The sequence below is a fragment of the Sander lucioperca genome, chromosome 15, assembly GCF_008315115.2.
Source record: "Sander lucioperca isolate FBNREF2018 chromosome 15, SLUC_FBN_1.2, whole genome shotgun sequence".
NCBI classification, from domain to species: domain Eukaryota; kingdom Metazoa; phylum Chordata; class Actinopteri; order Perciformes; family Percidae; genus Sander; species Sander lucioperca.
This window is the reverse complement of record NC_050187.1, coordinates 13482263-13509429: the sequence shown is the minus strand read 5'-3', so window position 1 is coordinate 13509429 and position 27167 is coordinate 13482263. Positions and strand designations below refer to the sequence as shown.

Genomic DNA, 27167 nt, shown 5'->3' with positions numbered 1-27167 from the left:
TGCAGGTCGGGTACGGGCACCGGAAGCTGCACTGTTGGGAAAGAGGGAATCCACGTCAAACTATCAGAGATACTCAAATGGATACAGGATGTTTTGATTTCAAAATAAAATGACATTTCTTTTGTATATGACACTATGTTTGTAGGCCTACGGAACCAAAGAATAGTTGAAACTGTTGAGGGTTGTTGTGTCTGTCTGTAGGCCCACTGTTTAACTAAAAAGAGCTAAATTGATAATACAGCACCAAAACACAAGTGAAAAACATATGAAACAAAAACGTATTTGCAAATGAAAGTCAGGAAATTACAACCTTTAATGTACGTTAAATGTGCAAAATCAAGTGTGGCAAATAAAAAAAATGTTAGAACAATATTAAAGTTATACATAATGTTCAAAGTTGAGTATGCTCAAATAGGTAGTTATACCAACCGATTTTTCTAATATTGTCTTTACACACGTGGAAACGAAATTGAACTAAACAGAAATGAAACAACTGTTGAATAAATAAATACAAAAATAAATACACGATCTATTATTATTTTTTTTAGAAAGCACGGTTGCTACAAATTAAAAAAAAGTGGAGGAAATTACACTTTCTAACATTTATTTTGAAATTTCTCGCAGGAACACGTGTGTATTGTTTCGGCCCACTTGACGCTTGTGTAAAAAAAAAAAAAAATCACACAGGCGAGTGTGGGAGGAAGCCAACTTGGAAACACCGCGGAGCCAAACTCCCTCTTGTTGAAGACTGAACTGGCCCGGCGGTCGGTGGCTCTGGAGGGAGGCAGACAGCGGGTACACAGACCGGGTTGTAATGAACCACTGCGGCTTATATAGCTACACATCAACCCTCCGTCCCGTAACCAACCTGGAAGTTTAAACTTCAAACTTTCGGCGGGGCTCCTCATTCTGAACTCGTTAAGTCGTTTGTCTGGCTGGCCTGTTGACCGAAGCGTCCGTCCCCACATGTTTCTGCCTTGTTCCTGCTAGTTTCCAAAACAACCAGGTGAGCGGGCCGTCTGGCTTCCCCGGGGACCTGCGCAGGTAACGGGGTTGGTTTACCTGCACGCACACGGTGACGCACGACTCTCTTTGACGTTTCCTTTTCGCCCTACGGCTCTCCGTAGTCGCCAGAGAACAGCACCGGGGAGCCGCTGAGCACCAAGACGGCCATGGATCTACCAGGACAGAGCGAGACCCGGCGGAGGGAAGGCAGAAGAAACCCCGCGGTGATTAACAGGAGAAAACCACCGGTGGATAAGCTGTACGCCGTCGGTATTTTCTTTCTACAAGGTTGGTAACAAGCTACTGTACATTTCAAACACACTGTAAGCTTACATTTCTATTTATCTCCATTCATTCAGAGGCTGCAAAACAAGAAGAAAACGTTCAAATTACACTTATTGTAGCAGACCCCGACGTTGACCTCCATGCTTTTCTAAAGGATTTGCTGTTGCTGGTTTCAGTTAGCCTAGTTCTTTGGGCTTACTGCCTGCACTGTGGGAGAAAGAAGTAGCCGACTACAGAGAGTGAAAGTCACAGTTATAGCTGCTTTTTCTGTCATTCTTTTTAAAAAAAGCGGGTTATATTAGTTAAAGTTTAAACTAAAAACATGTTTTTTTTGGGGGGGGGGGGGGGGGATAAAGGAAGGGTGAACCCCTCCCCCATTAACCCCAGCTTGGAGGAAAGTAAGGCTTTTGAATTTCAAAATGACAGATGATTTCATCCATAGGATATAACTAGAAACGAAAAAAATGTGCACTATACCAACATCATGTCTGTTTACATTTTACTCTATTTACACTGTAATTAAACAATCTGGAGCAGGGGTATGGTAGGTTTCCATCCATCACTGAAGGCAGCATTGTCATGTCATTATGTATTCCCAGGAGTATACTTCCATTCCTCACATAACACAATGGATATGCCATTTCAAATTATCATATTCATAGCTCTGTTTGCATGTTTGAACTGCCTCTCTGAGCCCCAGCTTGGCATGCTTTCATGGGTGCCATTCATATGCACTGGTAGAGAGCAGCTTCTGCCTGAGTGTTATCCAAAAGAGAAGAGCTAGAAAAAGAAAAATTAACATGACGCAACGCGCCCCCGACATTGTCGAATCCTTTTTAAAAGTTCTTAACCTTGGCTAGCAGAGTGAAGAAAGCCATGAAAAGATCCTTCCTAGTTTGTGCAAGGAATGCTCTTATCCTGCCAAGGATCTGGCTCATTAACTCACCGCTCATCATGTCAAAACTCAGTCAGTTTTATCTGATCTCCACATGTAGACTGAAACGTAGACCAGCACAGATTGTGTTTGCCTGTGCCTTCAACACCAGCTGCGATAGCCAGAGTGGCTGAAAAATTCCTTTAAGTTGAAGTGTCTGTCGCCCCCCTCCAGTCTCCTCATGGTGCCCACTTTGGGATGAATGTGTCCTCTGTGTGCAGGCAGCAGGGGAGACGGAGGCTGCAATGGGTTTGTGTTTATAAGATTCATTAATAGAGCCAAGCCAGGTACTGTCATGACAGCCTCGTGTTTTAGCCTGCTTTAGAAATGTCCTATTTTTAAAAGGGCTTTCTGAATATGTTGAAGTACTGCAAAGGCCAGAAATGGCAGCGATTGAGACAGTGTTTTTATTGTGGCTTTATTCCCACATGAAGCTGTCCATACCAAACACACCATGTTTCTTGAGGGGCGTCTGATCTGCAGGATCTGGGCACTGTGGTCAAATATTTACCCAGATCTTTTTTTTTTTAAGTTTTAGGTTACAGTAATGGCTGTGTTTTTCCCTTCCACTCTTTGCTTTTCTGTATCTTGATCTAGTTTCTATTTGTAGTCGACCAGTGCCGTGCCCCTGAAGCAGCTCTGAGTAGATGGAAGCTACTTATGGAGTTAATGTCCATAATGTTAATGCAGCATCTCTCTGTCTATCCGTCTAATTATTCCTTCCACCCTCCGTCCACGTCTTGCGGTGTGTTTCTCATTCCCGTCTCCCCCTGCTTCATCGAGGCAATCTCATTCCTCATGTATGTTTGAGAAGAAACGACTGGGCTTATTGGCGAGGAGCTGAGATAGATGTGAAATGTTTCAGTAACATACTCGCACACTCCTCTTTGATCTCCCTCCCTTATGGTGCAGCTGGAGAAGTTCTGCATTTTCTCCTAGGCGCATTAATAATTTGGATGCCTATGTAAAAACTAATATTCACCTCATGCTCATTTAGAGGTGTGCAATCACGTGTCTTGGATGGAATTCAGTAGTGAGTCCAGGCTTACTTGACTTGGATCTTCTCTCTGGCTTCCATAACACGCTGTAAAACAAGATACTGTCACGAAAGTGCAGGAGTAGCGAACCACAGTGTATATTATTAGATCGGTGTAATGGATTTGTTGTCCGGTCAACAAATGGATGGTGTTTTGCACAGGAATATAAGGGCTACAGGAAGTCTGTGTTATGAAGAAGCTCTCCTGTATTTAGGAATCGACCAGTGTTTTACTAAGTGGTGGTTCCACTGCTTCTATCAGAATGTCCATTAAGCTAATATGTAGCATACTGTTTCAGCTGGAGAGCGCCGCTGAGCAAATACCATGGGGGCCTTTTTTTGGATATTTTGTTGGCGTGCCCACCCACAGCTGCTTTTTTTTTTAAAATCCATATGCTTGGCTCTTATTAACCCTGCTGTGCCCGGAGGCTGTTTGGCTCCACACTGGTCCTGATTCTCTGAATACTTAGATTCAGAGGGGATGAAAGGAATATAAACACAGGAATATATAGTGTGGAGTGGAATTTGTCTGTTTACTATCAGGTAGCTGTTTTTTTTAATCCTATGGTCGACAACAGTCTTCAAAATGAAATTGTACTGTTGGAATTTATTTATACACATTTGAGTGGATTACAATACAGAGCATGGCATGAGATTGGTATCTGTCATGCACAGCTGTTGATGCATTAAACTGTTGTAACTAATTCATACATCATATTATTACATTACATGACAATTTTAAGGAAGATCGATTATTTCTTCCTATAAAACAAAACTCACTATTCTTGTTCTGGGCCCTGTTGTCCAATTTTTTTATTTATTTCCACCACACCAATTGGTCGCTTTGTTATGGCAGAGTAAGGCTGTGATTCATGATTGTAGTGATTTTGAAGTACAGGTCGTGTAAGTGCTGGGCGATAATTCAATATTACCCGCGATTGAATTGCAGTCATATCGCGATATGATCCTGTGTTAGCGTTTAACAAGTTTCTGTTTTAGTTACAAACTAAATGTAACGTCAACTTTAAAATGGTCAGCAAAGGCTTCTTAATACAGGCCTATTTACCAGCTGACATATACGCCGAAACAGATACTGCTTCTGGAAAATCTTATTAATATTGTGATATTGATTTCAACAATATAACCCAGCCCTGGTTTGTGGTGTTATATTGGATTGGTTTATATTGTAATATGTAGCGTCATTTTGTCTTCCCGTGTATGTTGAAATACTGTGGAAGACAAGATGCATGTAACCCTGTAGAGAAGCAATTGAAGTTATGTTAGATCTATTACTGTATATGGTGAGGCTGTATATGGCCATTATTATAATTTGCCAGGGCTGTTTCAATGATAGCCAAAGCTAGCCGCGCTCAGAGTCGAGCGTGACAACAAAACATAGCGCTGAGCAGAAAAAGAATGATGAATAGAGCTGAATAATAAGATCCGATTCTCTCTTCTGTGTTTGTGCACATCAGGGGGGTTGATTGGTAGCACAAGTCGTGAGACTGGGGGAGGATTTACCAAGGTCTTTCATGGCTCTAGTTTCTGGTCATTTATCAGACAATGTTTATTCAGCTTTAGGTGAAGCCTTTTGAACTTCTTTTCCACCCAGTTGATATGTGCAGTTTGCACTCACTCCGGTGTATAGGGCTCTTCTCCCAGGGGAGGATCTCCTTGCACTCTCAGGGGTTTCAATCACGGCTACCCAATATCTCAGATTTGTGGTCCTTGTCAGTTCTAAATTGATGTGCCTGTGTCTCCTCGGTGCTCTGTCCTCCAGCCCATGACCCCAAAACTGATAAAGGTCTGCCATCTTTGAAGATCTTGAAGAGGAGCGAGGGAGAAAAGAGCCTCTAGTGAAGATGCATGTCTGGCTCAATTGAAAACATGCAACGCTGTCATAAATGTATGTACGTACTGTGTCTTTAAGTTGAATCAAACATGAGCAAAGATGTCCCATTTGACAGCTACATGATGCCTTCACTCACATCACGTCTTTTCTTTGATGTCAAAAAACGGAGTTAAGGAGCAGAAATGAAATGCAACAGAGAGAAGCAAGGTTGCATAAATTGAAAGTGAAAAGACACATTTTCCCTTCTTATTCTTATTGTCCTCACTACGCTTATTTTTCTTCTGACGTATAAATTAACTGGTGGACCAAAAAGGGGGGAAAATGCTTAATTTTGGCTTCATTTTAGTTTTTTGCTGGCGTTTCTTAAATGTGTTGATTGGAATCATTTTGAAGTTAAGGATCAATTGTTGCCAAAAACAACACTCACTAGCCAGAGGGACAGATCAATGAAAGAACGATGGTTGTGATAGCTTATAAGATGTTGTATTGGCTAAATATTTTCCAAGCTGCAGCATTAAATGTTTGGTATGTCTGTGTAGGAAGCGTACCTGCTAATTTTTGCAGGAATCTCTCCCTTTCTTTGTCCAGACCGGGAAAATAACCACAGTTCATAATGACCACTGCCCTCTGTGGCCCCTGTTGGCCACTTGTCATCAATACACCCAAATAAACGAGGACTGCGAGGACCGAGCTCCTCGCTTTAAATGCTGATTACTGCACCTAATGACCCATGCACTGTGTGTATGTGCATGTGACAGAGTTCATGCGCGTTGGCTGAGGCTCATGTGTTTGTGGTTTTGCTGGCTCTGCTGTTGGACCCTGTGGTTGTGATTGGAGTCAGGCCTTGTAGATCTTTGTCTATTTTTCCTTCTTTCCTGTCGTAGTTGGTCTGTTGCCCCTTGTGGTTGCCAGTCTTGTCTGGAGGGGTCTCTGTTGTTTATTGACTTGGTGCCTGCTGGCACAGCTCTGTCTCCTGTCCGGTCTGGGCTGGAGGAGTGGTAAACCTGCACCCCCGACCCTGCTGCTGACTTTGTTGTGTTATGTTATGCAGAGTTTTTTTTCTTTTGTTCCGTGGCGTTTCCAATTACTTGCTACCATGCTACAGTGGGATAGTATGCTAGAAGAGCTTTGTAATTTACCAAGGCTTAAAGGTGCTGTAGGTAGGATTGGGAAGATCCAGGACTTAGCCAAAAAATTTGAACATCAACAACTTCACAGTCCCTCCCCACTTTCTGCTAAAGCCCAAAACGGTCTCCTAAGCCCTGCCCCCCACAAGGGAGAATGAATGCGTGTGTATGAGCAGTGATTGACACACAGTTATTTTTTTAAGCAAAACCGCCAAACATTCACTAGTTCCAGCTTCTCAAATGAGAGGATTTGATGCTTTCCTGATGTCATACTGTATATCACAGGAAGCTGACTCTCTTTGTCCTTCGTCCTCCCTGGCATCGTTTCAAGAATGTTTGCGTCCAAACGGATCCATTTGTAAATGACTCAACACGCTACTTCATGTTCCAGGCCAATAGGTGGCGCTGTATCTGCTACAGAAGAGGCAGAGCGTGCGCATAAAGCTTTCACGCTGTATACAAACAGGTAGTAGTAGAAGAAGAAGAAGAAGAAGAAGACGAAGAAGAAGAAGAAGAAGAAGAAGCCAAACAGCCCTAGTAACCCTAATAGGCTCAATATCTTCTCGGGCAGGAACACAAGCATGTAGTCCGTTGTTGTTGTTGTTATGAGACGTCGTCGCGGGATAAGAGGTCGAAGGCTAGAGGTTGAGGGGTGTGGCGATGACACGATGATGATACGCAAGTATGTGGCTTCGCCGTCTAAACGAAGATGCGAGGACGGCGTTTTTGAATTTTCTCACCCTGGGACCAGGTTTTAAAAAAGTGTGCGTTTACAGGATTCGTTTGGACGATCGGCCAAAGCGATGCAAAACATGTGCGTTTACACCAAAAAGCGTTTCCGTGTGGATGGCCCCTTATGGCGTTTTTCCATTACATGGTACCTCTGCTCGCCTTTTTTGGTTTTCCATTACGAAAAGAAGTCCCTGGTACCTGCCAACAGGTACTTTTTTTAGTACCGCCTCCGTCGAGGTTCCAAGTGAGCTGAGCCGATATCAAAAGGTGACGTGAAAGCGACAGATGGGGGTGTCCTGAACAAACCCGCCATTTTTAAATAGTTTAGCCAGCTGTGTTTTTTTTTTTTTTTTTTGCTGCCTCCAGCTTCATTTCAAACAAAATGTGTCTTCTGGCTGTGGCGGCAACAACACACCTTTGACGTTCTGTGTGTGTGTGGCGCGTTACGTCGTCACGGCAGTTTACTGCGGCGCCGCTATGACGACCAGCCAAGCTCGCCTAGCGCATGAGGCAGTACTAAATCCGCAATGGAAAAAAGAGGACGGGGCGCCACGGTCAAGCCGAGCCGAGTAGAGCTGGTACTAACAGTGGAGAAACGCCATTAGTTACTTGGAACCAGGTGGTGGACCCGTTCTAGTTTAAGCTATTATAGGTAAAGGCAGGGATCCTTCAGTAATGTGACATTATTGTCCTCTTATCAGATGAAGTTGCTGACATTTGCTGACCGTCTTTAACCTCAACCCCCTGCTGGATCCCTTATCTGCTGTATGATAGTGATAACCGCACAGATGTTTTGTTGGTTCGCCGCTGCAGATATAACCCACTCCGACAGTTGTAAATCCTTACGACAACTTTCCCCCCCACCCCCGCATGGCAGGTGTGAGGCCCTGGTGAGGCAGGCTTGCCTTCAGAGTGAAACAAAATCCCTGTTTTGTTCCCACGCCGGTGCCAAAAGCATTCGCAGCGCTGCCACTGCATTCAAATGCATCTGATCGAAACGTGCAGGAATGCCTAATTTGGAGGTGGGGTAGAAAGGAGGGCAGGAGAGGAGAATGGCATCTGGCATGCCATTGCATAATCCAAGCAGCCTTTAACTCTTTGTGTCCCGAGGTTGAATGAACTCCTCATAGCAACGGGCCACAGGCAGAGTGACATCAGGCAGCTCTCAATCAGTCCTCAGCTCCTCCCCACCACACCAGCAGGTTTAAACAGGCTGAAAAGGCCACTGGTGTTTAATAGGAAGGGCCTTCACAACTGTGTTTGATCTTCTAATGAATGGGGGTCAGCTGCCTACAACTGACCCTGCAGAGGGTCCAGTTGTTGTTTGGAGAGAATGTATTTACCTTCAGTAGTTTGCATGTCCTGGTATCAGTGCTTATTTACTGTATCATTCAGTGTTTTTGTTCTCTGTTGTGTTTGGCGGTGCTCCTTATGCTGCATTTCGTCTTTCCGCTGTGGGCTGCAGCAGAGCTTAAAAGGCCAGATCTGTCTCCGTAGCAGGCTGTACTGTGTTAAACGCCCGGTCCTGGTACCTGACTGTACCTGCGGAGCTTGGATTTTCTCTGTACGATGGAGCCAGCATAATGTATGACTTAAGCTAGTGGCTTTATCAGCTCTTGGCGCGGGGAGCCTGTGAATGTTTTAGAGCTTTCCGGTTCCTTTGAATCCAAGCTCATACATTTTGGAGGATCAGTATCTTTTCAGTTGTTTTCACAACAAAGAATTTCCTAAAGGTTTTCCTTTTAAATTGTCCCTGAAAGAAATGTGGGGATGAAGAAAACTCATTTTTCCGGATGGTTCAATTGGAGATTTCTTTGTGTTTTGCAGCTTGAAGAAAATGTTGACTTCATGTATATTGGGGATGGCTGATACCGCCTGCATGCAATCTTGATCAGTCAGGATCAAGTATGTCTGTGCGAGCTAAAAACACTGTACACAAAAGATTGTACAAAATGTCACTGTATTTAATTAGTTTAATTAATTAGTTTTCTAATTTAGGGCTAGGGTTAATATATGAAATATTTGGTCAAGCTACTTAGATAGGATTGTGTGTATATGTGGGTGTATATAATATTTTCTTCTTATCAAACTCCATTGTCTGCTGTGCTGGCAATATCTCAATGAGATATAAACTAGAAGACTAGATTTAACTGGAGGAATAAGACAAATAGGAAATGCCAACTAACAAAATGGGCCCACAACTTGAATATAAATCTCCAACATTACTTTTCTTTAGTGGACAAGCACCCCATGGTCCCAGAATGTAATTCATTCATTCGTTCATTCATTGCTTCATTCATTCATTCAGTTTCTGCTCTCTAGACACATTAAACCCCAAAATGTGTAATAGTGGATTTATCATTGTTCCTTCCTCTGTTATTGTCTGTCTGTTTTTCAGAATTGATTGAATCTTTTTTGCAGTTTGCTCTGTTATCGGCTTAGATTTATTTGTTAGCTACATACTCAATCGTTCAGTGAAACCTCTGCTGACCCGAGATCTGTTACCCAACCATGTTTGACGATTATACATTCTCCGCTTCTGCAGCCAGTACGCCCATCCGCATTAGCACATTATGGTCAGCATTGTTCTGTATTAGTAGACAGTAATTACCAGAGCAGAGAGGGGAGCTCATTACACAGCCAGCATTGTTATTTTCTGTGGTTTTAATTATGTTGAATAACCTCACCAGCCTCCACAGCTTCATCTCGTTTCCTCTCCGCTGCCGCCGCACTCTGTTTCACCTTCCTCTGCTCCGTTTCACTCAGTTTGTTACGGTTTCAAAAGCTATGCCAACTACTGAATCCCTTTACCCCCCCCCCCCCCCCCCATCCTCCTTTCTGCTGTCCTCCAACTGAACCTCCTTCTGAGTCTGCGTTGAAGCCAGACTTCAGTGTTTTCTTAATCATTTCTGACAGAGGGATGGCACAGCAGAGGCAGACTGAGTCTGTTTGCTGCATGAGGACGTTTTGTTTAAACTGCACCTCTTTGCTCAGTGTTTGGGAAGGGAGCTGGAAATTAGCCCACAGTTGTGGGGGTAGGGGTGTTGAAATGAATCATTGCATCGATGCATCACGATGCAGACCTGGATGATTCTGCATCGATTCAGTGACAGACCATAATCTATTATTGCCGACTGATGTTACTTGATGATTTTCTGGTCACTCCCTTTTTTTGGTGTGCTTTCTCTCTGCTGTGTTCAGGCTGCGCTACATTCAGGAAGTGTCTTTTATAAGAGCAGATACAATAAAAAGGAGAGTTCATATACTGTATATCTTTTTTTTTTAATTTTTTTTTTTTAAGATGATTTTTTGGGGCTTTTCCGCCTTTAATTGATAGGACAGCTAGGTGAGAAAGGGGAGAGAGAGGGGGAAGACATGCAGGAAATCGTCACAGGTCGGACTCGAACCCTGGACCTCTGCGTCGAGGCATAAACCTCTAAGTATATGTGCGCCTGCTCTACCCACTGATCCAACGCGGCTACGAGTTCATATATATCTGACTGCTTGAATTTGTTGATGAAAACCATGTGTAGCAATATACAGTATAATAATATTGAAGAGGTGAAGCTTTGTGATGCATCGGGATATTGAATCGGATCGAATCGTTGACAGGATAATCATAATCGAATCGTGAGACCAGTGAAGATTCACACGCCTACTGTGGGGACGTTGTTTTTATATCTTAAGTTTGTACTGACACACACGAGTCTGGTTCTCTACTCAGTGTCAGGGCTCTGGCTTGTGACATGTGCCTATTTCTGACCAAAATGCCTCCAAAGGTTGTTTTTTTTTTAAATGTTTTTATAGCTAAGTTTCCTGTCAGGAGAAAATGGGTTGGTTGGTTTGTTTGTTTGTTTTTACCAGTGCATAAGAGGTCACAGGTTAGCCCTGCAACATCTGCTATGGGAAGGTGCTTCCTGTTTGCCTGGCATTATTCCCTCCATCCTTCCACAATGTAGCTTCTGTTGTGGAGACTGATATGAGGTATGGGGCTGCTCATACAGATTTCATTTTGTGTGTATACAGTATACTTGATCGAAACGACCCTGGCTGTTTTACCGCGTTATAAACATGCTTATTCTTGGTTTCCATTGAGGATTTTAGTGCTGCACGGTCTCAAAGCTGTTTTTAAAAAGATTTTCCACTCTGCCAAGGATAAATGTCTTGAGGGGCAAACTTCGTTGTTTTTTTGTTGTTTTTTTAAACATGAAAATGGCCCAGTAAAAAGATATCTGAATATCTGCACAGGCTGGAAAACACAGACCGGCAAGTTGGATAAAAGTTTCTTTAAATAAATTACTGGTAGCAACTTTTGATGAGAGACTTTTTGACTTTATGATGACACTTGGATGCATTGCTTATATATTGTCTATGCCTGCAGTCTACCCTGTTGAATTACAAACTTGCTAAATTTTAATGACCGAACACATTTTAAGATAACTTTGTACCAGTTTCTGCATGAAATTACAGTGGCGACTACCCACCTCGCCTGAAATAAATGTCTGACCCAACAGTCCACAACAAATATTTGGCATTTTGCTTAAAAGAAATTACTTGCACGTTCATTCGATGATCAAAACAGTTGCATTTCAAAATGTCGTGTAGTGACAAATTTCATTAAAAAAATGTACACTGATTATTGTTGTCAGTATATTGTTGTCCTGGCAGGTATGAAATGGAAGGTGGGTGAAATGAAATGTACAGCCTCAGTCAACAATATCAGTATTTCACTCAAAAACCCCCACATTGGCCGATCCCCACAGAGGACAAACACACCAAATAATACAAAAATGATACACAGCACTACAATGGGCTGCTCTGTGCAGATGCCACCAGCTACCACAGCCTTGTTGATTGGGGAGCACAGGGCCGTGTTTCCTGCCCTTATCTGCTGAGGTGATGACAGATAGAAATGCCCGTGTTGTGTCTGACAATTGACAATGGTCCCCTGCTCTCCCCTCCTGTGCCAGAGGAAGCAGATATTTTGTTGTGGTTGTTTCCTCCTGGCGTTGCGTCAGAGCGGATGAGGATTTCCACAGCGTCCTCCCTGTTCCACGCTACAGCTTTCACCGCTGCTTTGTGTCCTCATCTAGGTCAGGACCCAGACAGAGGGCCATGGTCCTGTCTTTCCTCACCGTGAACCATGGGGCCGGGGGTGTGTGTGTGTGTGTGTGTGTGTGTGTGTGTGTGGTCAGGATGGAGGGCAAAGGCTGCGGTCTCCCTGAGGATCTGGACAACAGCCTTGGCAAAAGAAGGCAGACAGCTGTTTGGCTGTTGACTTCCTGTGGTGCAGATGGTGGGGGGTGGGGGCCCAGTGCCTCTGAATGAACCGGGCTTTCACTGCCTCTGGAATTTAAAAAATATGTAAACCGGACTGAGGCCATGTGCATGTGTTAGTTTGATATACACATGCAGCTTGTGCACCTGTGGGTACATATCTGTCTGTCTTTCATGTTATAGTGAGTGCTTTATTGGTCCTGGGATGCACCATCATTGATTGGACTCCGTAGGAAACCAGGCAACAAAGTAGACCTGATGCTTTATATACAGTATGTGTTGAGTCGGGCCAGCGTAGCTTTCTGTGCAACCACAGACCCGTGCATTTTGCAGTTTCTTAAATTAGAGATTTCTTTTTGCTCCTTTTTTATTCATTCTTCTTTCTGTTTCTCATTTTTACGCACGTCTGGTGATGCTTCTTCATCCTGGGATAACATTTGAAGTGAGTCCATTGCCGCATGAAAAACCGCAAAGCCTGTGATGCTGCCTGTAACACATGAGAAGATGAGATGGACCAAACTTTTTCTGTGTCTCGGCTTTCTCTGTCTTTTGGTACGATACTCTCTGCCATTATTCAGAGATGGACCTGTGTATTTCTGCAAGTTGCGTTTTTGCACCATGACTTCACCGGGGCTCTTTCATCTCTCCGTGGATGGTTTCCAGGCAGACGTCCTACTCTGCCTTTGTGTGTGCCCTCCCGTCCTGTCATTTCGGAGGGAGCAAAGAAAAGGTTGCAGTGAAAGCTACACCCCTGCCTTCCCTACAACCTCACAGGTCCATCTTAAAATGAGGTCAGATGACACACGAGCTCCGGGTGCACCTCTCTCTCTCTCTCTCTTGCTCTCGCTTCCTCACTCTCCTTTTCTATTCCTCCCTCACACTCTTTGAACACTCACATCGACTGTGGCGTGCTTTGACGGGAGAGAACTCCTGTCCACCTCTGGAACAGCAGGTGCCTTACCCTCTGGTGAAAGAGGGTAGAGAAACCCTCCTGTCTGCTTTTAAAAATATGTCATGTTCAAACTGTATCGGTGTCAAGTGACAGTCGAATACTCCTCGCAGCTTTCCTCAAACGCACAACAAAAACAGAAGGTGCATCAAATGGTAGCTGTAGTTTTTCCCTGTCGTGTTTACTTTTTTGGATCTCATAGAAATATCGCAGATTCGCAACTATAGGATTACTACTTCACCTTATCAGAAAAGCAAGTCTACAGATTTAAAGCCAGCCGGGGCTGAACATGACAACTCTTCGGCGGAAAGAAGGCTGCCATGAATTAAACACTATTCATAGAGACCGTCACAAATGTTTCTCATCTCTTACAAGAGAAAGATTTGCATGTCCTGCAGCTTTTCCTCCCCCACTCTCTTTGTTTGATGTTTTTCTTTTTTGTCTGGCTCTGTAACTCTTTTTTTTTTTTAAACTCTGTGGCTCTTCAAAAGGCATTAAACATTAGCAAGTTCCCCAGTGCAAGGAAGCGGTGAGAGACGTTCACAGAATATGTTGAGTGTATTAAAGACCCGAGTCTCCCAGAGCTGTTGGCCCCAGCACCCCCGTTTCCCTCAGTAAACGCTCACATTCACAAACTTACACTCACATAAGTTTTTTTTTTTTTTTTTTTTTTTTTAGAAACGTGTTACTTTGAGGTTGCCGTTTGGGATTCTCTAAAGTCCGGCCTTTCCTCAGGTCATTACTTTGTTCCTTATTTCTGGTAAATGTTTGGTTTACTTTGGAAATTTGACTATATTACGCACATGTTTATGGAAGGAGTAACCAGTGCACTTGGGCTTTGTTTTTACCCTTCATGAGACCGCATCTGGCTTACTGTGAACAACTTTAAAATGCCCCAGACAGCATCGTCATGACGCCTAAGATTGTCTAAATTATGTTCTGAAAGGTTGGGAGGCAGATAAAGGCACACACATTAACTTGAATGCAGGAAGCGTTGCTTTTTACATCCAAGGAGTTTTAACTTGGGAGAGAATGTTTTTTTTTTTTTTTTCCATTTCCCAAAGTAACTAGACAACCTGAACATGACTTTCCATCCACAAGTCGGACATGAGCTGCCTCCTGCTTTTCATTTCACAGCTGGAAATCAGATGAGTGAAAGGTTTGGCTGCAGATTGTATATCAAAGTAACTTTTAGGGCAGCGTGCTCTTGGTGGGTGAGTCCATAAAATTGGACAGTGGTTTACTGTGCTTCTAAAAAGGTCCTGATGAAGACCTTAAATTCAGCAGGCATTTTGGCAGCTGGAGGACATCAGACTGAGGAGAGGTTAGAGGTTCAGAGAGGAGCTAAGGTCACACACACACACACACACGCACACGCACACGCACACACACCTGATCAGGTTTCATTGCAGATGGACTTTAACAAGCATTAACCTGATTCTAAGTGAGGAAGAGACACTGGGTTTAAGCCACTACAGATTGAAGTGTGAGCTCTTAAGCAGAACTATGTCAGCTTTAAAACTGTAAGGAATGATTAAAGGTCAGGGGCACACCAAAGACGGCTTCCTTGAAGGTTGAAGTTTTGACAATAGGTACTTGAATAGACATTTTACAGATTTTCTACAAAGAAAAATATGATGCAGTAACTCCTTCCAGAGGGAGATTGGACTGGCTTTGGTCAAGGGGAGCACCTTTCAATTGGCACAGGACTGTCATCGAGCAAAACAATGACCACTAAAACTGTGGTGGAGCTAATTACGTCCCTGACGACATCACATGCATGTGTAAAAGAGACTGTGTGCGTTTGGGAAGAAACTGAAAAAGACCCCTCCCAGTCACCCTGTTGTCCAGGGAGGTGAAGCCCCCGAAGTGCTCCTTCTGGCATTCACCAACTTGATCCTGTGAACCTGTTCTGATTTCCTCTGTGGGTCAGACTTTAGTGCTTTGTGGTTGCTGGATCATAAATTGTAGTAGTAATTTGTTTATTTTACAAGGGACTTCATGAGTTTGTTTGCTTGTGTTATAATTAAAAAAGAAGCTACTGCTATATATTATAGCAGCTCAACTTTGAACAATACAAATGTTCCTGTAACTCCCTTCAGTTTTTACTAAGCATGCCTTAAACCTGCACAAGTCACCATTCATATAGAAATTGCGTGCGGAGTCCTGCTAATACTACTTTGGCTTTCCAGAGTATTAGGCCAAGGCTTGTGTGTTTCACTTGTTTATGAAGAACATGGATTTGTGGTTAGTTTAAATCAGATGCTAAGATTAACCCTGTTTTTCAGATTTTTCAATTTGATTATTGTAGTAATTGTAAACTGACACTCGGCCATATTGTTTATAGTTTGTTGACAGCTAAATGTAGTGGTGACATATTGCCATTTTTACATTGTTTTTATGAGCCAAAGATGATTAACTGCCCATGTAGTGATTCAGTCTTGAACATGACTTCTGTATATAACAGAAAACACTGTACAGGATCTTGTGGTGTGTCTGATGTCTCTTTAAGGTCTGTTTTTATGAATGAGGGCTGCTTTTAGGTGGCTAGTTCCTGAGGTTACACTGAGCCGTGCGGCGAGATGATTCCTCTGGAATCTGTTCCGTGGAGAACAAGTGGTTCTTGTTAAATGTGAGCCGGAGAGAACATAGCTGTAATTGAATGTGAAACCATATGCTTCTTATTTGGTGAAAATGCTTTTTTGTTTTAGATCTTGTTAAATGTAGTGTTGCCAGACTACTCAGTGCATGCCATAAACAATGACCCATTTTCAGTGTTTTTATGATGGAATATTACTGTATGACGAAGACCAGTTCCCAAAGAAGCTTCAAGCAATTAGATTTTTTCAGTTTATAAATGAAACCTCTGTGTTTTTTTTCTTTCTTCCAGGCTCTGTTCTTTTCTACTCGGTTCAGTGAGAGCATTTCTACATGCTGTAGGAATGATAAATGAGTGAATCCTGGGGGAAATTCTGCACTAATGATTTTCATGTGATTTTTGGCACATGGTCTAAGCAGTTTGCATCAATCAGCTGCAGTTTAACATTGTTATCGCCCTTTGAGAGACCGCAAGAGCATCTCCGACTGTTCACCACTTCTCGTCTCTCTAAAAGACAGTACATTGCTCGTAATGCCTTTTCCTTTTAACTGGGTTAACGCGCATAGCGACGCCGATGAGCAGGTGGCTGCATGAATCTGAAATATAGGTTGACTGAAGGTATGTGAGGAGACAGAGCTGAAGTGTGCTGTTTCTTTTGGACACATTCCAACAGAACTATGCTAATGCAGATGAAATAACGGCTCGCTCTGCAAAATAAACAAAAAAACGTCTTATACCTTTTTGGACCAGCCTGTGGATTTACATTTAATGTTTGCTTTAGCTTGTAAGTTGTTGGTTGAGTGAAGCGTGTTTCAAGAGGTTTGCACTTTACATGCCACAGGGAAGAGGTGGGTAGTGGTAAAAGAATATATTTGCTACTGCAGACAGCATAGTATTAAGTTACAGAGCTCTGATATTTTTCTTCATTTAAGCTCTAAGTGGCAGGCTTGTCAGAAAGGTATTTTCATGGATTCATAGCAGTGCAGGGAAGCTGGGCGTGCCTTCAGACTTTCAAGAGTGAAGTTCAGTTGCTGGGATCAGTGGCTCTTTGTTACTGCATGTTAGAAAACGGCTATTCTGCCCCTCAGTTGAAAGCCCCAGTCTTTGTAGTCATAAGCCTGACCCTGGTGTTAAACGTGTCGGACAGAGTTGGAGCTTCATGATCAAAGGTCGAGACACGTGTTTTAACCTCAAGTCCTGAAACACTGGGCCTTCTGTATTACATGACCTCTCACCTTTTAAACACGGTAAATCTACTCCTTACAGGGTCATTATCTGATTATCCCCACCGTGTAATTTCACACAGGAAACTCCATCTTAACCAGCCGCAGCCATGTTGTGTATTTAACAAGGTCTTAAATCCTGACAAATTGTCACTTTTCTCTAAACAGCCTCAGCTGCTCTACATTGTCTGTTTACTCAGACAAAAGTGGACTGTTGCAATGTTGATAACTCTCAGAATGTAAATTCTTGTGTTCTTTGTACTACGAGGCAAAAGTGCCCTCAGAAAATACAGTTTATCCAAACTTTAGTAAACTAACACTGTGCTAACGCAGTGGCTATCAGTGGCTCCTCGACCCCTCTCTTTCTGTTTGTGTGAAACTCAAACAAAGTCCGCGTCACCTTGCATACCTTCACACAGTGTAATAGATTTTGTTTTGTCCACACTGTCAACAAAATGCATAATTCTCAAGGCAAAGCAGACAGAGCAGAGGTAATTTAGATGGCATCTGCTCATTGTGCAGTCGTGCACAGAAACGGTAAAGCTTCGGCGAGCTTGATCCCCTGACAATCCGCGAGTCTCACACTGTCGAAAGGCAACTTCGCCGGGCAGCTTTTCAGGGCAGAGGTGTGAGACAGGGAGCAGGCAGAAAAACAGGTTCTTGGTGATAAATGGCAGGCCCGGTTTGGAAAGTGTCTCCTTTCTGACAGAGGATCGGGCTTTGTCTTGAAATGTGAGCTGCCTCTCTGCAGCCACAGCCAGCTTCTCAGGGGCTTTCAGCAGTGCAGAAACAGAGGGGCGGAGGGATGTGACAAAGCTTTATGTTACAGGGGGATGCCTCGGGGTGACATGGAGGGATAAAAAGTTTTGAGTAGCTGTTGCTGTCTGTTAAAGGAGATTACCATGTAATTAGAGCTATGGTCAAGGATATACCAATCAGTGTACTTCAACATGAAGCGATGTCTATCAATGTCCAGTGCTCAAACACGTGATAATATCAAGAGACAATAAATCACAAACTCCCTCCTATATAGGCCTAAACATGTAGCTTATATTATAAAACCACCTTTTTTGATCTCTCACTTTAATAACATTTTCAGAAAGCCTATTGTGCTGCGTTTCTTGGTGTAGGTTTAGGGTCAGTGATTACCAGCGACCAACTGTCCTCTGAGCTTTAATGTGGGACATTTTGAATGTAGAGTCGATATACTTATTTTAAGCTCAGATTTTAAGCCTAGTTTAATTTGTCACTTTCACAGATACAACAGCTGTTGAGCTTGAACAGAGCTGTTTTCACTTGAATTTATGGCTAATTTAGTTTCCTTTGGTGTCTGTAAAACACAACAGCCATTCTGTGTGTCCCCTTTAGGAATAAGCTTGACTATTCGAAAGACATGACACAGATTAAAGAGCAAGAAAGATTTCCCTTTCTTCCTTCAAACAGTTACTATATGTTATGAAAAACTGGAAATTCCAGGGACATAAGAGCCTCATATTTCAGTCCGGAAATGTAGTCTCAGCCCCCTTTTTAAAGACTTAATGCTTGGAGCCCAAGTAGTCCATTAGTACTAGCAGGCGGGATATGTTGAAGCCAACATTTATAATGAGATCCCTCTGCTGTAGGTCTTTCTGTATTCTAGTTTAAATAAATTGTGCTGCCAAGGAAACGCTGATTTTGCGTGTCCTGGGATCTCATGTTCCTGGTGTCCTCAGGTGTAATGTGTATTTGGGTTTATCTCTACATTTGTGTGTAGGTGAGATGGGTTATGCCAGGTGGTAAATTGAAGTGGAGATTTCCCTGCAGCAGGAGTTACTTTTCACGGGTCACAGATCTCACCTTAGTGCGTCCCTCTGGCACAGTAGTACAAGCCCTGCTGTGCCCACAGCTGCACTCGGTTCTAAAACACCTCCTCCCAAATTGACCAAACAGGGAAATGGAGTGCTACAGATCTTGTTTCCTTGGAAGAAAGCCTGAAGGAGTAGTGTGTAAGGCAGGTGATGGATGCAGTCCATCTAATCTGCTCCCCGCGTGTCATTGATAGATATGGATGACGATTGAGGAGAGCGTGTAGGTTCATTACCGTCCGTCGTGTCGGAGTGCCTGGACTCCTGCCTTTAGTGATCCCTGCATGCACATGCATGCAATGCATAGAATAGCTCTTGTTTGGTTTCACTGTGACCATGCATGTGCTAAATACATGACGAATTAGTGTTGTCAAGTCTTTGGAGATGCTTGCCGAGGGCAAGTGTGACTCACAGGACTCAATGAGTTTCTTTTTAATGCCTTTTTTCCGAAACCACAACTTTTTTTTGTCATAGTTAAGAGCACTCTAAATGTTTACCTCCTGCATTTCAACTAAACACAGACAGAATGAAGAAACACTTAACCTGTGGCTGATACAGCTTTGGGGGGGGGTGTCTGGGAGAGTTAGACAATGTGTGTCAGGCATTCCTGCTGGTGGGAGTGTGGTTTCCTGGGCTTGTTAATATTGGGTCAGAAGAATACACAGTCTGAGCCATCAGTCGTAGAAAGCTTTGATCAGCCAATGAGACCAAAAGGGAGTCAGCAAGAGTCCTCGAGCTCTCCAGTGGACCTTGACTCACCTGGGCTATTAGTGGATAAACCTCGAGGGCAGTAACAGAATGGGATCTCGCAGGACTAAACACAAAGGTAGCAGGATAAGTATGTGAAACTTCATATATAAAAATATGACATACCGTTTTGCTGTGCATGAAAATGCATGGTCTTCCACTAAACAGTCTGGTCTTTCTTCCTGTAGGGGCATTGATAATTAAATGAAAAAAAAGTCAACACATTGATCATTGATTATAAATTAACAGACAGTTACATTACCGGTACATTGCATAAGGTACTTATCCAGCAAAAATCAGCTGGTTCCTTTTTAACAAATATAGGGGTTTAAAATGAACATGTTTAGGTTATTCTCAGACAAAACGGCAATCTGAAGATGTCATCTTGAGTTCTGGGAGCTTATGATGGCGATTGGTTTTTGACATTTCGTATTACTTTGTTAATCAATTCATAATGAATAATTAGTTGTAGTTAGGTTTATTTGTTATACTGGTGTTTTAACAAGACTATACAGTATAAATATTAACCAAGGTACAAAGCTGCTTTACATAGTGATTATTGACATCTCACATTAGGTATAACCTAGTTATTGTAGCAAAGAGTTAAGAGGATGTGTATTGCGTAGCCTCTACATAATCAATGAAGGGTTGCTGAATGACTGTACCAAGGCCTTCTAAAGTATTAATACTTTGACATTGATACTTTTTCGATACCATGTGTTTTAAACGATGCAGTCTCCATTCAATAGTATTGAAAGTACTGAATCCAAGAGAACAGATCTGTGCTTATATTTTCAACCAAAAGCTGCGTAGATGAAACAATGGGGAAGAAAATGAACTGGTCCTTAACCTGTGGCTGTTATGTTATTCTCTCTTGCAATAAACCCACCACATGACTGGAGACAGAAGCACAAGCAGGCAGCACCATACGAGTGGACTTTAGAACCGCCAGCGAGCGACCTGTCACCGTTACTCAAGAAGCAAGCTAGAGTTAGCCACGGCAAGTCCAGAACTAATGCCAAGCAGGGAAAAAGAATAGTAGGAGTATTGTTTGGCAATATTTTGCCTATGAGGCGGATGCAGTGGGAAAGGTAAAATATTTGCAAAAGGTGCTTCAGGACTTAAATAATTTTTTTTGAAAGAGGTATCAAGTATCGTTTTTTTATACTAGTATTGTATCAAAATTCTGGTTTCGTGACAACCTTAGTCTGTACCAAATTTCATGGCATTCCATCCAATAGTTGTTGTGACATTTCACTTAACCAAAAATGTCAACCTCATGGTGCCGCGGGAGGAAAAGTCCGGGATTCACCAATGTCACTATGATTCCTCCTCTGGGGACTATGAATGTCTGCACAAAATCGCATTCAATCCATCCAACGTGTTAATATATACACTCACCTAAGGGATTATTAGGGACACCATACTAATACCGTGTTCGACCCTATCCTATCAATATGGGCCAACATTTCTACAGAATGCTTCCAGCACCTTGTTGAATCAATGACACAAAGAATTAAGAAAGTTCTGAAGGCGAAAGGGATCCCCCACACCATTACAAATGCTATGCTTCACTGCATACCTCGGTTGTAACAAGTGGTTATTTGAGTCAAAGTTGATCTTCTATCAGCTTGACTCACTCGGCCCATTCTCCTCTGACCTCTAGCATCAACAAGGCATTTTCGCCCCCCCGGATGCCACATACTGGATGTTTTTCCTTTTTCAGACCATTCTTTGTAAACCCTAGAAATGGTTGTGTGTGAAAATCCCAGTAACTGAGCAGATTGTGAAATACTCAAACCAGCCCGTCTGGCACCAACAACCATGCCACGCTCAAAGTTGCTTAGATCACCTTTCTTTCCCATTCTGACATTCAGTTTGGAGTTCAGGAGATTGACTAGACCTGGACCACACCCCTAAATGCATTGAAGCAGCTGCCATGTGATTGGTTGATGAGATAATTTCATTAACGTGAAATTTAACAGGTCCTAGTAATCCTTTATGTGAGTGTATGTCTGCACCAAAGTGGTCAACAGACTGAATGACATTGCCATCCTTAGTACCCTGGTGCTAGTGTGGCTAAAAAGATGCCCATACATTAGTCTCTATTAATCCACATTATTCACTATAAGCAACACAGTCTGGTGTATATTGGGCAGAACATCCTCATGTACTGTATATATATATTCCAATTTAAACCTCAAGAGGGGTTGTTGCACTAGAGCTGCAAAGATGAATCGATTAATCGATTAGTTGTCAACTCTCAAATTACTCGCCAACTATTTTGGTAATCGATAAGTCGATTTGAGTAATTTTACAAAAGTAAAAAAAAATTGATTCCAGCTTCTTAAATGTGAATATTTTCTAGTTTCTTCTCTCCTCTGTGACAGTAAACTGAATATCTTTGAGCTGTGGACAAAACAAGACATTTGAGGACGTCATCTTGGGCTTTTGGGAAACACTGATCCCCATTTTTCACCATTTTCTGACATTTTAGAGACCAAACAATCGATTAATCGAGAAAAAAATCAACAGATTAATCGACTGTGAAAATAATCGTTAGTTGCCCTACGTTGCACTCAAAAATGCAACACAATACGTGTGATCTGATTATGTAATCCCAACTACCAGCTTGATTTATTCAAATGATTTTATGTCTATCGTTGGAAACATGATGGTGGTTGCTGGAGTGCAGCTGTTTAATTGAACCATTTCATTAGTGCTTGCCAATCCCTTTTCTTCATGGCGTTTTGTCCATGCCATGTGTGTTACACGTCCCACTCTGAGCGTGCTGTTACCCATACTAATGCTGTGCAGGATTTTAGCAGAACCAGTGTAGTGGGCTCATTCAAGGGCTTTAAAGGGGGGCTGGGTATTGCAGGGCTGTAACTTTCTCATTGAGGAGCAGAGAAGCGCGCCTCAACACATCTTACTCCAATACAAAGAGAGGCTGTGATGTACATACAAATGAGCCCATAATAGGTGTTTTTGTCACTCAATTCCTTCTTAGTTTAAGCTGACGAACATGCCCTATGTGTGCCTGTGTAGGTGCACATTTCACACACCCATGCTTGCACCTTATTAGCTCTTACTATAACCGTGAGCAGATCCTACATCTATGCTTTTGTTTTGAAGAGTCTGGTAAAGAAAACTCACCCCCCTCCTGTCTTCTTCCCCAACCCCCCCACTCCTGCCCATATATCCCCTCAGCCTAAATCCTGGGAAAAGCAAAACATTGTTCATTCTCGGTGTGCATGACCTGCAGGAGATGGTGTGTAAAGCAGGAAGTAATTAAAGCTAATTATTCTGCTTTAATCATCGGAAAAAAAAAACTCCATGACTGCTGCCTTACCACTGTAGCTGGTTAACCAGTGTTCTCACCATATAATTATGTTCACAGTGGTTTGTTTTTCACAGTGAGACAGAGAGGCAAATGCACATGATGCCCTTGGTTTACAACAACTCTGAGTAATCTGAAAGTCTGTCGATGATGAATTTGCTGTTATCAGACGCCAAACACGTCCACATTCCACACCTTTGTAGTTCTACTTCTCCCTTTAAGCCGTCCTTTGAAACCCTTTTCTTTCCTATGCTTTCCCAGTTTTGTAGTAGGAAAGTTGTTACATTCTCATCGTTTACTTGTTGCAAGTAATTCTGGATAAGATGAATGACATCCCTACTGTAGAGTCGTTAGTTAATTTATCTTCTGTCCTCCCTGCTTAACACGACTCTCTGTACTCTTATGTCACAATTCACGTGTAACAACAAGTAAAGGCCCTGAATATTGTCCAAAAATGTGCAGTCTGTGCGCAGTCCATGGGATTTTACATTTTGGGCTGCAGACTCGTGGAATGGGCAGATAACAAAATTCTACTTGCTGCTATGCAGACAGAAAGTATAATTTGTGATTTGAGCCACATAGCTATTATTGGTGTAAAATATAAGCTCTATCACCAAATGGGATGTCTGCGGTTTGTTTTGTTTTTAAAAATTTTAATGTAGATATGAAGTTTTCGGAAATAATCTCTACATGTCTACCAGCTTCAATAGCAAGGCTTTTTAGGATTTTTGTTCTTTTCCTTTGGCAGCTAACTCTGCTCTGATGAAGCCACACATGTAAGCCTGATAACAAATGAACAATGGCAATTAACTTTTTTGAGCATTTCACTTTTGAGTTGAGCGATAATTTAATGCTATCGTTGCTCAACTTTCAGTGGAATGATATCTTGATATCTTGTGCTCTAAAGACAACTAGCAGATGACCGGTGGAATCTTGTCCTCGTGCCACAGCTCAGTCACACGAGTGTCCACCTCACGGCTTGTTCACGAGTACGTGGGGGGAAGTGAGCCCTAATTGCCAGGGGAAATGGGATGGCCTTACAGGGAGGTTTCTATTGTAGCCAAGGCAATTAACTTGGCTTCTTTCATCTGAGCGTCTCCTTTGAAAGGAGACATTGTACTTAGCTGCTCGGTGAGCACCGAGATGGGACTGAGCTGTTAGCGGCTGCATTCCGCCGCAGTGCCAAAAGGAGGTGTGTGTGTGTGTGTGTGTGTGTGTGTGTGTGTGTGTGTGTGTGTGTCGGGGGTTGTTGTTGGGACGCTACAGGCGCGCTGTCCCTGATTGCCTGACCGTGTCGCGTCCCCAACGCTTGCTCAGTGAAAGAGACTTCCATTTCTTCAATGCTGTCAAGACCAATACGCTTTGTGATCCCTGTGCTTCTGGAGTTAAACTACAGCTGAGTCTGTCTAGGCCTTCAACTCTGTGTTTACCCTGCAGTATTTTACCTCCTAGCACTTCCTCAGAGTAGTTAGCACAGAGTCTGAACTTACTTTATAGCCCAGTCGTTGCAGCGAGCTGCCTGACCTCTTATTGCTCTTTTTAAAAGCCAGAGAACTGTTAGGGCGATTAGATATATGCGTACGGGGACTTGGCTTACTGTAACAAACCCCGGACCACAATCTGCCCAGCTCTTTGCATCTTTGAAAGAGGTAGATGATGTGTGCCGAACCAGGATTGAGCCGATACTGGGGGGGGAGGTCACGACACATCATGCCAGACAGTAAAACCAGGTGAAGAGAACAATGGGAGACCTGCGGAGGAGGAGATGAGATGCTGGTCTGTACGTTTCTGCAGCCAATCATTTACGATAGTCCTCTGCATGTCTGCTTCCCAGTGGAGTGGAAAGGAGGCCATGCAGGGCTGAGGAGAGCCAAGCTGTGCTGGGCCAAGGCATGTGGAGGAAGAGGTGGGATCCAGGGAATGGTGGGGGCAGACACCCCACACTCTTAACACCACACTGTGAAAGAGAAACTGACAGCCACAAATGAATTCAACATTTCAATGAATCATCTCTTCATTTGGCCGCAATAATCCACCGCTCCCCTCTTTCTCTCCTTTACTGTCTCTCCTATCCTCCTCCCTCTGTCCCCACGCAACCCCTCTCACACTCTTCCAACCGCCCAAACTCCTAAAACTTCAGCATGTCTGGAAAGAGAATTTCAGCTGTGTTGCATTTCTTTCCCTTCCTCCCACTCATTTACATTTCATTAAAACATCAGAGATAACGCACACAGTGTTTGGGAGTGTGAAACAGTGGTGATCTTTGGGGAACATATGGCACTGCATTTCTGTGACCCACTTTTCCATTAACCAGTGTACCCTGCAGGTATTTTGCATTACTTTTGGATCGATACTGTAGGCAGAAAACTGATTAAACTGTTAACTGTGTCTGAAGTAAATTGACTTTTTTTAACGTCAAACAAGGAGATTTTTTCTCTATGAAGTAGTTAAAGCACAGTTCTTTAGAAACTCCAATTAATGTATGTAAAGTTGAGGTGGGGACAATAACTGATTCTTGGAAGCTTTGTGTGAACTATTGGACATTAATCCAACAACTCCTTAATCAGAATTTTAGAATGTAGTGCTTTATGAGTACAACTTTTAAGAGTATGCACAGTACAAGAAGCTACAATATAAAAAGAACGAGTAGTGTTTAATAGTCTTGTTTATAAAATTAAACCATTTGGATTGTGGAAATCAGAAATTAAGATGCATCAAGAATAGTCTTGTAATAAAATGTTGGCACCCTGAATAGAAACCTAATCAAATTGAGATGTACCTCGAGCTTCCCAGTACTGATGTAAAATAGATTAGCTTGTTGATGTTCATTCCACTAATGCAGTTTTGCAGTCATCTCATATCCACTGTAATCTCACATCCTCGCCCTTTCTTTTCACAAACAGTAAACACAGCTGAATGCCTGTTTTCTGTGGCAGAGAAATTGCACCAAATGAGAAAGATATATATATATATATGATCAAAGCTTGTCTCAATTGAGTGCTCATGGTGGCTAAAGCAGTAGTGGTGCTTTAGATTCCCCCTGCCCTTATGCTGCTCACTCAAAGAGAGGCGCTTGACAGTCCAGTGGCTCTCCCTGAATACCTATCATTGTCCCTCTGTTTTAAGGGAACTCTAGAGGCTGGCGCAGGACACGCTGGCTGGGGTTCAGGAACTCTGCGGGGCCAGAGATTAGCAAGGCATGGCAGGATCCCTGATAACTGACACCCTCCACGCAGGCATCTGAGCCGCTCTCCCATCCCGCTAAAGACTACAGCCACAAAGACGCCTTTCAGCGCTGGGCACGGTGGCGCTAATCCCCTTAGCACAAAGACCCCATCTACTGATAGCATCTAAATAACTCTTCAGTAAATGTCATTTGCCTGAATTAGCTGTATAGTATCTCCCGATGCCGGCAGATTGCATTGTGGGTCGTGCAGAAATATTTGTGCGTGTTGTGATTTCTCTAGATGTGCTGTTGAGAGATGTGCGTTTAATAAGCCATGGGGACAGGTCACCCACTTAGTTGCTTTGCTATTGGCTACTTGGCCGGGGTTTTAGGTCAATATGGTGGTGCAGTTTTTGTCGAAAGCATCCTTAACATTCATGTGGCATTGAACCATCTTACTGTTGGCCCTCACTGACACCGTAGCCTTTTAACCCTAGGAGAGGAGCGTCTCAATGGGCTGACAGGGCTAGGCGGGGGAACACTTAACATCCATACAGTTGGTATTGCCTTAGATTTCTCTTTTATGAAATGGCCTCTGGGCATCGTCTCGACTGCGGTCTTATTCAGGTCACAAAACGTTAGATTGAGTTTAGATTGTCCTTGCAGGGCTGTTGTCACAAAAAGGGTAAAGAAGCATCGATGAGGAGACTGAGCGCAAACTGCCATTTTTTTCTCTGGTTTGAGAAAGAGTTTGTACTACAGAGTGTTTTTAAGATTGCCTTTTGGGGAAAAAAGGAAAACCAGAATCATTTTATGCACATCTCTGATGGAAGTGTGACCCACTAAAGCAATTTTTCAACAAGTCGGTATAATACAAAAAAGAAATACAGCAGGCAAAGGGATCTGTCAATGGTGAATGAATATTAATCCTTAAAAAAAAAAAAAAGCATACCGGGGGGATGACTGCTTGAAGATATGAGGATCATCGCTCCTCTCAGCAAAAATAAATTACCCTTAATTGACCTTTGGCGAGTCCCCAATCTCCCTGGCG

At 42.9% G+C, this 27167-nt stretch overlaps 1 protein-coding gene and 2 long non-coding RNA genes across 5 annotated transcripts in view; 2 read left to right on the top strand and 1 right to left on the bottom strand.

Annotated features, from left to right (window-relative positions):
• Positions 1 to 676: 676 nt before the first annotated feature.
• Positions 677 to 27167, top strand: part of ptk7b (protein tyrosine kinase 7b) — a 78520-nt gene continuing 52029 nt past the window's right edge. Inside the window, exons 1-2 of one of the 3 annotated variants that reach the window (XM_031284267.2) lie at positions 677 to 1006; positions 1128 to 1293. In XM_031284267.2, the coding sequence (XP_031140127.1) occupies positions 1173 to 1293 (121 nt within the window). In that variant the 5' untranslated portion in view covers positions 677 to 1006; positions 1128 to 1172. Of the gene's footprint in view, positions 1294 to 27167 lie in introns of all 3 variants that reach the window. The other 2 variants (XM_035992262.1, XR_004895207.1) reach the window with 2 other exon arrangements.
• LOC118493221 lies at positions 12405 to 26649 on the bottom strand. The gene is made up of 3 exons (XR_004895209.1): positions 26639 to 26649; positions 15105 to 15109; positions 12405 to 12550 (listed from the first exon to the last, which is right to left on the bottom strand). It is a non-coding gene; the product is annotated as an uncharacterized LOC118493221 (long non-coding RNA).
• Positions 21445 to 25922, top strand: LOC118493220. The gene is made up of 3 exons (XR_004895208.1): positions 21445 to 21619; positions 24143 to 24154; positions 25910 to 25922. It is a non-coding gene; the product is annotated as an uncharacterized LOC118493220 (long non-coding RNA).